This window comes from Plecotus auritus (assembly GCF_963455305.1).
Source record: "Plecotus auritus genome assembly, chromosome: 4".
NCBI lineage: Eukaryota > Metazoa > Chordata > Mammalia > Chiroptera > Vespertilionidae > Plecotus > Plecotus auritus.
Window position 1 is genome coordinate 11,996,826 of NC_137775.1, and position 13,360 is coordinate 12,010,185.

General features: G+C 39.1%; 1 protein-coding gene across 1 annotated transcript; it reads left to right on the plus strand.

Annotated features, from left to right (window-relative positions):
- Positions 1–1,549: 1,549 nt before the first annotated feature.
- On the plus strand, positions 1,550–13,010 carry RSPH4A (radial spoke head component 4A; the record flags this gene model as incomplete). The annotated part of the gene is made up of 6 exons (XM_080664868.1): positions 1,550–2,232; positions 4,387–4,621; positions 7,809–8,555; positions 9,636–9,786; positions 11,044–11,161; positions 12,782–13,010. 6 exons carry the CDS (start codon positions 1,550–1,552, stop codon positions 13,008–13,010), a joined length of 2,163 nt encoding a protein of 720 aa, XP_080520994.1.
- Positions 13,011–13,360: the final 350 nt, after the last annotated feature.

A 13,360-nucleotide genomic window follows, 5' to 3' on the forward strand; every position in this document is an offset into this window, starting at 1 on the left:
GGAACCCAGGCATGTGTCCAGACTCGGAACTGAACCGTGACCTCCTGGTTCATAGGTCAATGCTCAACCACTGAGCAACACTGGCCGGGCTAGTGCAGGGATTTTTAAGAGTATTCTCAATTCCCCTCTTTTGTCTCTTATTACATTGCTGTCATCATTTAATTTATCTATAAGCTATATTCATCCAATACATTGTGATTCTAGTTTATCTTTTATTTTGGTTTCGGATGAATTTCAAGAGTTCTAATCTGGGCAGTCTGACTTCAAGGAATCCCTGAACCAGCAGACATTACATGCAACATCTTGCCTGTATGCACCCATGTGTATTTTGGGGAAGAGTAAAGGTCCACAGCTTTTATGAAATTATTGAAGGGTTCTGTGCTTCTCCCACCCAGTTGGGTGTGAGGGGAGATAAACAGTCTATTTTTCCATGAAGTTAGAATTTATGACCAACGTGCTGCTAATTGGAAATCATATCAATGTAGTGTCAAATACCAAATGTTAATTGGTTCATTTAAAAAAAGAGAGATAACAGTAGAAATTAACATTAAAGTATTTAATTAATTTACAGTTTATAGGCAAGGCCAGCTATGGTCCAATCCTATGTACCTTCTTCATGTTGGAGACTGAATAATATGAGTTAATATCCATAGTCATGACTTTAAATATTGCAAAATTATGAATTCACATTTATATTCTAAATAAGGATTAGACTATCAAATGTCGTTTTAAGGTTAATTTGGATTTCAGTTATTACAAAACAAGTAACCCATGAACGCTCTTATTTATATAGGGTAACCTGCATTGCCTTCTCCTTGAAGGTAATATCTGCCTATTCATCTGCAGATTCCATATGAGGAGGAAGAGCAAAAGTAGGATTTCTTTGTCTATTCTCCAAAAATTTCCCGGAGTTTGGTTGTTTGGTTCGCACGATGAGACACCTTTGTCTTCTAAGTGTTAGTCTTGGGCTCTCCTGATCTGCACACTGGAGTTTCATGGTCACCTGCCCCTCAAGATTCTCTCTCTCTCTCTCTCTCTCTCTCTCTCTCTCTCTCTCTCTCTCTCTCTCTCTCTCTCTGTAAAGCTCTGTACATGCACTGTCCCTCTGCTAAGGAACAACTCGCCTCTCACTGCGCTGCTGGAATCAATGTATCAGACTTGAAAATCCTCTGCGCTGGGTGGTGGCTCCCCCTCCTCTGTGCTCTCCGGTTTCCAGCCAAGAGTGGGTCGACTGCAGGTCGGATTGGCTGAGCTAGGAAGAGGAGCAGAGGCTTCGCCAAATCACAAATCTAGGATTGTCATCTTTCTTGGTCCATTCCCTAGAATCCTGGCAACCGATGTGCTCCATTGCTTCTCCCAGCGGAACCCTGCCCGGGGTTGCTATGGAGATAGGACGCTGCAACTTGCAGAGCAAGTAGGACCCAGAAATCGCTTAGCAGACTTCAGCAAAGCGACGGTCCGGTGCTGACTCTTTCCACATCTGCACAATCCCTTTCATCTAGAAGTTTTTTTGTTTTGTTTTGTTTTGTTTTTTTTCTTGATTCCTTCTATGGAAGACTCCACTGCCCTGGAGCAAGAAAAAGAAAACCAGAAATCGGGGGAAGAAGGGAGGCCATGGAACGAAATGACAGCAGCTTCTACCCAAGATCCTCAGCCTGGATTATCTGAACAGCCGGAGTCAGAGCAGGGGCCTGACACTGGACCCCAGCCCGGGAGCAGCCCCCCTCGGAGCCCGCCGTCTAGAGGCAGCCCACCTGTAGATGACCTCGCGGGTCCAGGTGCATCTCCACCTTCGCCTCCTCGGGAGCTCTCCTCCACTCCTCCTCTGGCTCTGTCGGGACAGCACCTTGCTGCACCGTGGCAGTCAGACAAGACCACGAGTGGGATTCCTGAAGCCGGAACACCTCACCCTGACCACTTGCAACAATCATCTGATAAAGGAGCATCAACTCCTCATCAAACATGCCAGTCAAAGGGGAACGCTTTTCAACAGTTTCAGCAAACCGACGGTCACCTGTATGAGCCGAGGGACGCGATCGGTAACAACTCTAAACAAGAAGACCTGAGATCTGACATTTTTCAGGAGGAAGACTCAGACAGTAAACATCATCTGGATGAGCCTGAGCCTGAGCCTGAGCCTGAGCCTGAAGCGGCCCCCAGCATGCTTGAGATTGCCATTCAGAGTGCTAAGGCTTACCTTCTGAAGACCAGTAGCAAGTCAGGTTTAAATCTGTAAGTCCTGGAGGAAAAAAGAGAGAAAAGTATGGCAAAGAAAAGGGGGTGTGAGTATCTCTAGGTGAGAGTGTGTTTCTATGGGGAAATATATTTGAAAAGTCTGTATTAGTATGAGTTAGTGGCTTAATAACTTTGCATCACAGGGCTCAATCAAAATAGATCATTGGTGGGGATTATTCTAGCTTCTTTAAAGACCCTTGGTACAGAGAAACAAAACCTAGGAACTGTGGAATCTTGGGTTTGAAAGAGACCAAAGAGACAGCGAAGTCCCAGCGTCTCTTCAGGAAGCTTGTAAAAGCCGCTTTCTGCAGTTATCAGGAGCACCTGGCTCTGCTGTAAGCATCTGCGTGCTCCCGTGGCTGGTTTTGAGTTCTCACCAGGCCAGTCCTCGGTGACCAGTTATCTATTTTTCTGGAACTATCCGGGTGTGAGCGCTGAAAGCTCTGCTTCTTAAGAAACTACTAGTCTGGGCAAACCAGGGGAATTAGTCACCATAATTTTAAGGTCAAAAGAATAAAAAAGGTTAATACTTAATGTGTGCAATCTTTCACAAAACTCAAGATTGGCAATTTAAAATGTTGTTTACAAATTACTGTCTTAAACTACAATTTACTTAAGCTTCAGGGATGTGATCTGCTGCTCAGTAGTGGATTCTACTTGAATTTCTCATATAAACTCTCATCATAATGCCCTGGGTTAAATAACAAGCAGGAATTGACAGACTTGGTTAAAAGTCCAAAAGAGCTCATTATACATACTTGAGATCTCACTAACTATTTAAAACCTAATACAAGAACACAAAAATGGGGAAGCTTCCTTTCCTGATTTTTTTATAGTGGACATTGCTTAAGAATCTAACTTTTATTTCATTTCCAAATGCTCAGTCTCTCAGGTAATAAATGAATATCCTAATATTCACTGTTTTCTTCTAAGTACTTTAGAGCCAGTCGTTAAAAACTCCTTCCTGAAAATAAACCTCACTCTCTTGTACGAAGACCCTATTTGACATATACTGAGATAACAACAAACAAAAACAAAAACCTAATTTTGATGATGTAAGAACCAAATGCAGTTGCTGAATGGGAAGTATATCATTTACACAAATACAAAGCAGCGTATTTGTGATCTCAGAAAGGCCCACTCTACGCTGAGGAAGACTGATTTTCAGGGCCGACCTGAGGACAAAGTGGTTTCAAATAATTTCTTGAGAGAAATGATATATACGGGACACAGCAAGCAAAGGCTCTCAGGGAGGACTTAGCAATTAATATTGAAGTGATTTGAAGTAGATTTACCTCCCTGGGGCAGAAGTTATCATTGAACTAATTATTAGAAATGAAATTGGAGAGATAAATGCTTAACTGTCAGAGATAAAATTTATGCAAGTTTCCTTATTGGTCAGAGGATTTTCTGAGAGCACATTGACAGACAATTCAGTTCTTAAATTCACATTGTAAGTCTGGTATTTGACAAGGCACACTTTCACCATTATGTATAAAATGTAATGAATTAATGGGAGGTTAGAGGCAGCTTCACTCAGACAGTTATGAAATAAAAATCTAGGACAGTGTTTTTAATAGAACAAAAATACTGTATTAGATGTGTTACATTTTAATAAAGGTGAATAATATTTTATGACCCTTCTCTTTCAGTTGCATGTGGGCAGGGGTTGCAATATGAAATGTATTTCTAATAGGTACACTGAAGTAGATAATTGGCTTAGGAAATGAAACAGAAGAGAACATATCTTTTAAGAAAGTAAGTAGGATTTAGAAATCAAATTGGATTTGGCAAGGGTGGGGAAAGAGATGGAACAGAAGTTAAGGTAAAAAAATACTAATCACTTTAAAATATATAACTAAGAGATTTCAATCTCAAAATGTGCAATGTTCCTGATATAAAATACGTATCTTTCTATAATATGTTTTTCTTTAATATTTTAAATATTCATATCGTATTGGAGATATTTTTGAAGGAAAATTCTAGAATAGGTTTTTCTGGCAGTGGAAGTTACCATGTTTATTCACTTAAAATTTCTGAAGGTTTTGAGTTGTCGAAGTTTCCTGAACACCAGCTCCCTGAGTCTCCATGAAATGCTTCTTCAAATGCTTTTGATGTGGGTAATACCTGGAATTTTCTCTTTTCGGACAGATATGACCATCTTTCTAATATGCTGACCAGGATATTAGATGAGCGTCCTGAAAATGCTGTGGACATCATTGAAAATATTAGCCAGGATGTAAAGATGGCACATTTTAGTAAAAAATTGGATACACTCCAAAATGAGAATGAGATGCTTCCCACATATGAAATAGCAGAGAAGCAAAAGGCCCTTTTTCTCCAGGGAAATTTGGAAGGAGCTGACCAAGAATTGGAAGACGAAATAGTAAGTCACTACTGTAAATCTGAATAGTTCAATCCTAAGGTTTGATTTGAGGTGAGTGGGTGTGGCTTTAAATTCATATCAGTAGTCTCTTCTGGCTTTTCAACCTCATTTCACATCACTCATTTCCTTCTCTAGAGTTTATTTTTTCACACTTGCGGTTTAGTATTTCACAGGCTTAGCTATTACATGTTTGTGGGGCTGAAGTATTCATGTCAGAGAAAATGGTTTCTTCATCTTTTAAATTCCAAAGTGCCTGGTACAGACCTGGGCCTACAGCTGTTTCTTATTAACTACTTGTTGAATGAATGAATTACTGTCAGATCATTTAAAATTAGGCTTTAAATCAATATGCACATTTCCCTTTAGTTTATTAGAAAAAGTAGAAATACTTCTAATGTCATTTTCATTTTCTTCCATGGCAACTTCCTCATATTATGTCTTGATATTATGCCACTGAGCTAGAATACAAGAGGAGAGAGATAAAATGTCTTTTAATCCCCAGGGACAAATTGTTGAAAATATTTACAGAGAACGCTGGTGACAGAGTTAAAACGCTATCATTAGAGAATAAAATCTGTTGTATCGCAGAAATTCTAGCTGCAAATATTTCAAAACAGTATCCAGCATTGTGTTTCCTAAATGCCTACATGATGTAATTTATACCACCAAGTAATTTATATACCTACTCAGCTTTCATGTCTTGTTACCACTAGACTATTTAAAAATCTGTCTATATATTTGCAAATTAGATGTTTAGAGTGAGAGAATTTCAGAAAAGGGCAAAGAGTTTGATTAGGGAAAAGACAGGAGGGTTGAGAATCTGGACCCGCAGGGCTCGGCAACCTTGGGGTGGAGACCCAACTTGACACAGTGGGCCCAGGGTACCCAGAGGGAACAAGTGATAGGTGTTAAGGAAGTGACATCAGCTCTTCTTTTCTGAAAATATCTTACTCCAACCATTTAGTTATATAGCCACATCCAGAGAAGACAAGTCTAGAGGCAAACAGCATTTAGGGATCAAGCAGAAGGCAGATACTCTCATAGAGGAATTTATCAAAGGTCAAACTCCAGTATAAGAATGGGACATTGGGGTATCTATAGGCACAGCGCTGTCAATTAGGGGTCTGCATCCTAAAATTAGGACAAGGAATAAGAATACAGAAAGCTGTTTAATTCTGGAACCTGACACTCTTTTCAGATTCCATAAATTCTTCCTAAATTATGTCTTCAAATGTAGTCATGTTTGAGTACTTCTACATTCCTTTTATTTATCCTATATATTACTATATATATATATATACACATACATATATATGGTACTATATTGATTTTTATTTACTCCATATATTACTATATGTATATAATAATTATTTATTGTTTATAAAATATATGGTAATATATAAAAACATATACAGCATACCTCAAAGATATTGCAGGTTTGGTTCCAGACCACTGCAATAAAGTGAATATCACAATAAAGCAAATCACACAAATCTTTTGTTTTCTCTTTGCACATAAAAGTTATGTTTACTCTATTAAAGGTGCAATAGCATTATATCTAAAAAACAATGTACAATAGTCACATCAAGGACCACTGATCACCATCTATATATATAAAAGGCTAATATGCTAAGTGTCCGACCAGTTGCTATGATGCGCACTGAACACCAGGGCAGATGCTCAATGTAGGAGCTGCAGTGATGTGCACTGGCCATTTACAAAGAAACGGCACCACAGACCTGGGACCCACAAAGCAACACTTGGCTTCCCCCAAGTGGGACACAGGCCCCGCCACCACCCCGGAGCAATAGCCCACCAAATCGCAGCCGACGCTGCCAAGACCCCATGGCACAAAATGCGGCCCATAGCCCAGCCCAGCTCGGAGACGGTGGCTGTGAGTGTGGGGTAATGATGTCACAAAGCAATGCCCAGATTCCTTTCCCTAGCAACTAGCCTCCTTGCAGTTTCTTCAGCCCAGGAACATGACTTGCTTCATAGACAGGTGAAAACATTTTACACTTTAACCAAATGACTATGAAGCTTTTTCCCATGCCTCATCTCATTTGATCCTCACTGAAGTCCTGGAGTGGGTAGATAGGAGACTTGGTGGAATCCTATTGTCTTTTCATTAGCCAGAAAACGGAGATTTTGACCCAACTGAAAAGAAGTAAGAAATGATGGACCTTGAAAATGACTTCAGGTTTTGTCACTGCGCAGAATATACTAAAACACTGCTGCAGTTAAATATTTTACCCTTTATTCTCCTTGCATGATCTACAATAATAATCTGCTTTGTGTTGATATTTACTGCTGTGTTGCTGACAATTACCTGAAAGAGAAGTTGGGGTGCTTCACTGGGCTGGAAAGAGTTTAGCTAAATCAGAAAGCAGGTCTAATTAAGCAAGTTTATTCTATATATATAAAAGGCTAAGTTGACTCACACATGCGCGATACATATAAAGCTCTTGCTGGCGCCAATTGCATGCATGTGTTTTGATCTGTCATTGCTGATCGTGAATTTGGTTGACACTTCTATTATAGAGAAAGGGCGAATAATGATATTAAAATATTTCTTCTAATTAATTTCCTTTCAATGTGCATGAATTCGTGCACCGGGCCACTAGTAAAAATATAATAATGAAAAAGCTTGAATATTGTTAGAATTACCAAAATATGATACAGAAACATGAACTGAGCAAATGCTGTTGATTAGTAAAATATGTGGTATCTGCAGAGCACAATAAAGCAAAGCACAATAAAATGAGATATACCTACATAAATATATACATTTACATATGTAAACATTTTCTAAAAATATGTGTGTAGATAGGTTATAGTATATTTTACTATTTCAAGATAGTAAAGGGGCCAATTAAACAGTTTTTATAAACAGGGGATGTTGAATATTTAGTTTTCATAATGATTATTAAATTTTCTCTGCCTAAGATATATACATGCAGTAAGATTATTATAATGATGAGTGTAAAACACAATGACAGAAGCTACATTTATAAGCGAGATGAATGAAATTTGCAAATTAATGAAGTCATCTAAATCTTGAAAGAAATGTCAAAGACATGGTGTGTAGACAGAAAGTAGAGCTAATATCAAGATGTTTAAAAGGGAAACAGGAAGCCCACAGGTCTCTTTATAGATAACATATTAACCACAGCATTTGTATTCCCAGGCAGAACACTCTCTCCCAAATGTAATGGAGTCAGCATTTTATTTTGAACAAGCTGGAGTTGGTTTGGGCACAGATGAGATTTATCGAATATTTCTTGCCCTCAAGCAGCTTACTGACACCCACCCAATCCAAAGATGCCGTTTCTGGGGCAAGATCTTGGGTCGGGAAATGAATTATATTGTAGCTGAAGTGGAATTTCATGAGGGAGAAGATGAAGAGGAGGTGGAAGAGGAAGAGGAAGATGTAAATGAAGAGAGGGACAACAGAGAGAGTGAAGGTGAAGAAGATGATGAGGATGAATTACCAAGGTCCCTTTACAAGGCCCCACAGCCTATACCAAAAGAAGAAAGTAGAACAGGTGCCAACAGATATGTTTATTTTGTTTGCAATGAACCAGGAAGACCATGGGTGAAGTTACCATCAGTTACACCTGCACAAATTGTTATTGCAAGAAAAATCAAGAAATTTTTCACTGGGCGATTGGATTCTCCCATCATAAGCTACCCACCTTTCCCAGGAAATGAGAGTAATTACCTACGAGCACAAATTGCCAGAATTTCAGCAGGGACCCATGTCAGCCCTTTAGGATTCTATCAGTTTGGTGAAGAGGAAGGAGAGGAGGAGGAAGAAGTAGAAAATGGACGAGATAACTTTGAAGAAAACCCTGATTTTGAAGGCATCCAAGTGGCTGATCTAGTGGAATCCCTATCCAATTGGGTTCATCATGTACAACATATTCTTCCTCAGGTAGGGGCTTTGCAGTTCTCAATCTATCAGCCAATCAGCACATATTTATTAAATTCAGTCTACAATGCATACATATATTCAGACTCTAGATAGAGAAAGAGGTCATTAAAAATCAAGTAAAAGCACAGAGTACTATATAATTGCCAAGTAATATAGACCTGATCTTCAAACAGATTTTTATTTCCAAACAGAAATAAGATAATCATTTCTATGGAGTATTGGACAAGTTATTTAAGGATTAAGGTTTATGTGTGTTGTGAAACTAATTTTGGGAACCATTTAAAAAAAATTCTGTTTCTATAATACATGGAGACTTTATGCCAAGAACAATAAAAAATATAATAAAAATAAAAACAAGCCAACAGTGCTAAACAGCAATTATATAGCACATATTCTGCTAGGTGCTCTTAATAGCTTTTTATATGCATTACTTCATTTCATAATCATAACTGTATAAAAAGTATCAGACAATAGTAGGGTGAAGACCTGGGGGGTGGGTGTGGTGTGGAAGGGGTCAATAGGAATAAAAGGGGGACATCTGTAATACTTTGGAAATAAAGATAAATTTAAAAATTAATATTATCTTTATTGTACAGATGAGGGAATTGAGGCAGAGTTTAGGAAATGTAAAAGAAGTAATATGGCTAATAAGCAACAGGGTCAGATGTGAGTAGGCATAATGGATCCAGAGTTCATCCTTTTAATCACTCTGCTATACTACCTCATCTGCAGGTAGAAAATCTTTATACTTGGGCCTATATATGAGCTATTCTTATATCTATAGATAAGAGTTAATGAGAACATAAATTATAACCCCAAACCTCCATACCTAATCTTATATAATTTTTATTATTACATTATCTCTTTATTACATATTATTACAAATAAATAAAATGCACTATTGCTTTTTTTTTAAACTAAGGCACTAATTTTAAAATGTACCTGTTCTGTAACTTCAGAACCTGTTGAATGAATGAATGATTAAATTCCCACCCAGTGAAACCTTATGCAGATAATTTCATCAATCCAAATGAATACCCTGACATTTTAAGATCCTCATCTTGCAATATTCATACTCAGGGTCGCTGCAATTGGTTCAACCCCATACAAAAAAGTGAAGAGGAAGAAGAAGATGATGAAGAAAAAGAAGAAGAAGAAAAAGGAGAAGAGCCTGACTACATAGAACAGGAAGTGGGGCCTCCTCTCTTGACACCAATCTCTGAAGATTTAGGTAATTTTACATAAACTTTATGTTATTACTATGTATATTATACTATATATACCTATACTGTGCATATGTATACTATGTAATATTACCATACTATATGCATAGTATACATATATGTATACCACATATACACATACTATGTATATTTAATACTATATACACATATACTATATGTGTAACACTATACGTACATATACTATGTAATATTACTAGTATATATAGTATTATACTAGTACATAGTATATATAATGTACTATATGTTTTATATATGGTATATGTGTATATATCCTATCTATACTAATAATAGCCTAAGTGGTCGTCATGCCCTGATGCTGTGATGACCTCACGCCATCACAAGATGGCTGCACGCGCAGTGGAGGCTGGTCCCGGAGTCTTTGCTGCCTGGCACAGAGGAGGCATGTCACAGCAGAGAGTCCCTGCTGCCTCGCATGGAGGAGGTGGGTCCCGGCGTCTCTGCCACCTTGCGCGGAGGAGGCGGGTCATTGCGGAGAGTCCCCGGCGCCTCACGAGGAGGAGGTGGAGAATCCCTGCCACCTCGAGAGGAGGCGACGGGTCCCAGCGGCTGCTCTGCATGGCTTCTGCTGGGGTTCCCATGGCCCCACATGTGCCGCAGAGGCGGGACCCCTAGCTCCGGCCTACCTCTTTGGGGCAATCCATTGAGGAGCCCCAGATAGGTGGGCGGGGCCTACATCTTTGGGGCAATCAATCACGGGGCTCCAGCACTGTGAGAGGGCACAGGCCAGGCTCACAAATTTCGTGCACCGGGCCACTAGTGTGTATATAATATACTGTATCTACATGTCTACACACACACACACACACACACACACACACACACTATAGTATATGTGTGGAATAAAGAATGTAGCTGGCCAAACCACCAATGTTCTCTGACAGAAATTAAAGAAGTGCCACACAGGGAGGAAGTAAGTTGGCTGTAGCTCTTACTGAAATGCTGACAGTTATCTTATGTATCTTTCTTGTCTTGCATTCTGCACACCATAGACAGATGACCGTAAACACTTGACATTATTATATAGTATATAATTATTCAAATTTCATTGCTCCACAATGTTCATAAAATTCCCTTCTGGTTTTATGTTAAGTTGCTGATGTTTAACTTCTCTTTCTATGTCAAATGTGTTTGTGTTTTATGATTTACAAAAATAGCTTCTCTGTTATACAGTATATCCTTGTCTATTCAGGCATTAAGCTTTTGATTTTCTCATTGATTTACAGAGATCCAGAATATCCCACCTTGGACAACACGACTATCTTCAAATCTCATTCCTCAATATGCTATTGCTGTTCTCAGATCCAACCTTTGGCCTGGAGCATATGCCTTTTGCAATGGCAAGTAAGTATCTGACAACTTTCAAAGTTATTATTATGATTATTTAAGTTCTGGAAAGTATAAGTTACCCCTGAAATCTTAGGTTATTATTATTTTAACTCATTTTTAGCAAGATTTATTCAAACTTCTGTATTATACAGTAAAGCATCAACTTTAGAATATTAATTTAAACTTCTGCCTTTTCTGAATTATTTAATTAATGAAGCTAAAATATGGCTTGTCTTCTGTAATTATTGAATAATTGATATTCACTTAATTGAAGTAGTTCTAAGCAGTGTTTAAATCTCTCATTATTTTTGTTGGATACCTTGATAAAAGATACTTAAAAATATGTATTATTTAGGCTATCATTTTCAAGAGAATTAGGATGAAGAGGATATTAACTGCCCTCACTTCCTTGTGGGTTATGCTTCCATTTCTTACCTAATAATCCAGTGTTAAAAGCTGAGCTGGAGAGCTGAGCTGCTCAATGTCAGAGTAGTCGTTAACGTAACAACCCAAAAATGAAAAAGAGAGAAAGCACTGTGACAGTATAAGCAAGGGAAAGCACTGGTTTCCTCCCCCACCTCCCGCCCCCGTTCCATTTTTTCCCCATGGAATGGCACACTGGTGGAACGTCAGGTGGGTCAGCACAGGTGTGGGTGTCATCTCACTGCCAGGGGGGTCCCTGACATAAGGCTCTTGCAGTTTTATGGACCAGGGGGCCAGGGGAAGTGGGGGAGAGCTAGGGAAAAGTAGTGGATACTGAGAGTGGGGAAGAGTATTTTTAAGGTTTCCCCTTCTCTCCCCTAACACCGCCCGCCCCAAAAGGAGGCCTTAGCAGAGATACCCTTAGACCTCTACTGAAGGTCTAGATAGAGACCTAGGAGTGACGGCTTCTGAGCTAGGAATGGCAATATGTGAAGAGCATGACAGGCCAGAGGGGCCAGAGTCCTTGACTGCCACTCCCCTGAGACTGCGCTGACTGCACCAAATCTGGAGCAGAGAGGGCAATTGTCCTGTGAGGCATGCTGGGAAAAGCCTTTGTGCTTGCCCATGGTTGGGTGGGGAAAATCACATAGGTCTTCAACCATAAGCCCACTCCTCCCCTAGCCAAGTGTTTGCTAGTTTGGAAACTTTTTAAAAAATATATTTTCTTTTATTGATTTCATAGATGAAGAGAGAGGGAGAGAGAGAAACATCAATAAGAGGGAATCATTGATCAGCTGCCTCCTGCATGCCCCCTACTGGGGACCAAGCCCACAACCAGTGCATGTGCCTTGACCAGACTAGGTTGGAAACTTTTAAATTCTTCCTAACTCTAATGAAAGTAGTAAATTCCCCCCAACCCTGAAAATAATTAAATGATCAAAGGCTATGGTTTGGGGGTAGGGTACATTTTGACAGGGTCAGGCCCCATGGTTTTCTTAACCAGCTTAAGCAATTTGGATCATAGAAAAGCCCTGTCCAGGAAGAATCATTTAGGGGTAGTTCATCTCTAATGCATTTTAAATATATTGTTTTGAAATTATGGGACCATGATATTTTAAGTACTTTATCATTACAGGAGAGGAAGGTCAACTTTTCTTACTTAAAAAAAAAAATGATAGAATGATCATCTACTTTTTTTTTTTTAACTTATAGAAAGTTTGAAAATCTCTACATAGGCTGGGGTCATAAATATAGTCCAGACAGCTATGCACCTCCAGTTCCACCACCAGCTAGTCAAGAATACCCCAGTGGGCCAGAGATTACAGAAGTGGATGACCCCAGTGTGGAAGAGGAGCAGGCCTTCAGGGCTGCACAGGAAGCTGCTGGGCTTCCAGCCGAGGAAAACGAAGAAACTGAGGAAGATGAAGATGACTATGACTAACGAAAATAAAATTGGGTGCTCACTTCAGCAGCATATATACTAAATAAAATTGACCCCGTTTTATGAGACTGATGCATACATACTACTTATGTGGTTCTAATTATATACATTCATGTGCAAAATGCCATTCCCTGAAGTAATCAAATTTGCAATTTTATGTTTGGAATCGTTAGTATGTACTTACAGAAAGATGCTCAATGGATTTTGCAGAGGCTACGACATGTTCTACATCACTGTTCTGATAGCCACAATCAATGGAATATGTGCTTCTGTATTCTTTTCAAGTCTCAGGTTTAATTTCTAATATGGCAAACATGAAAATATATAACCCACAGAAAGTTCTTGGGCAC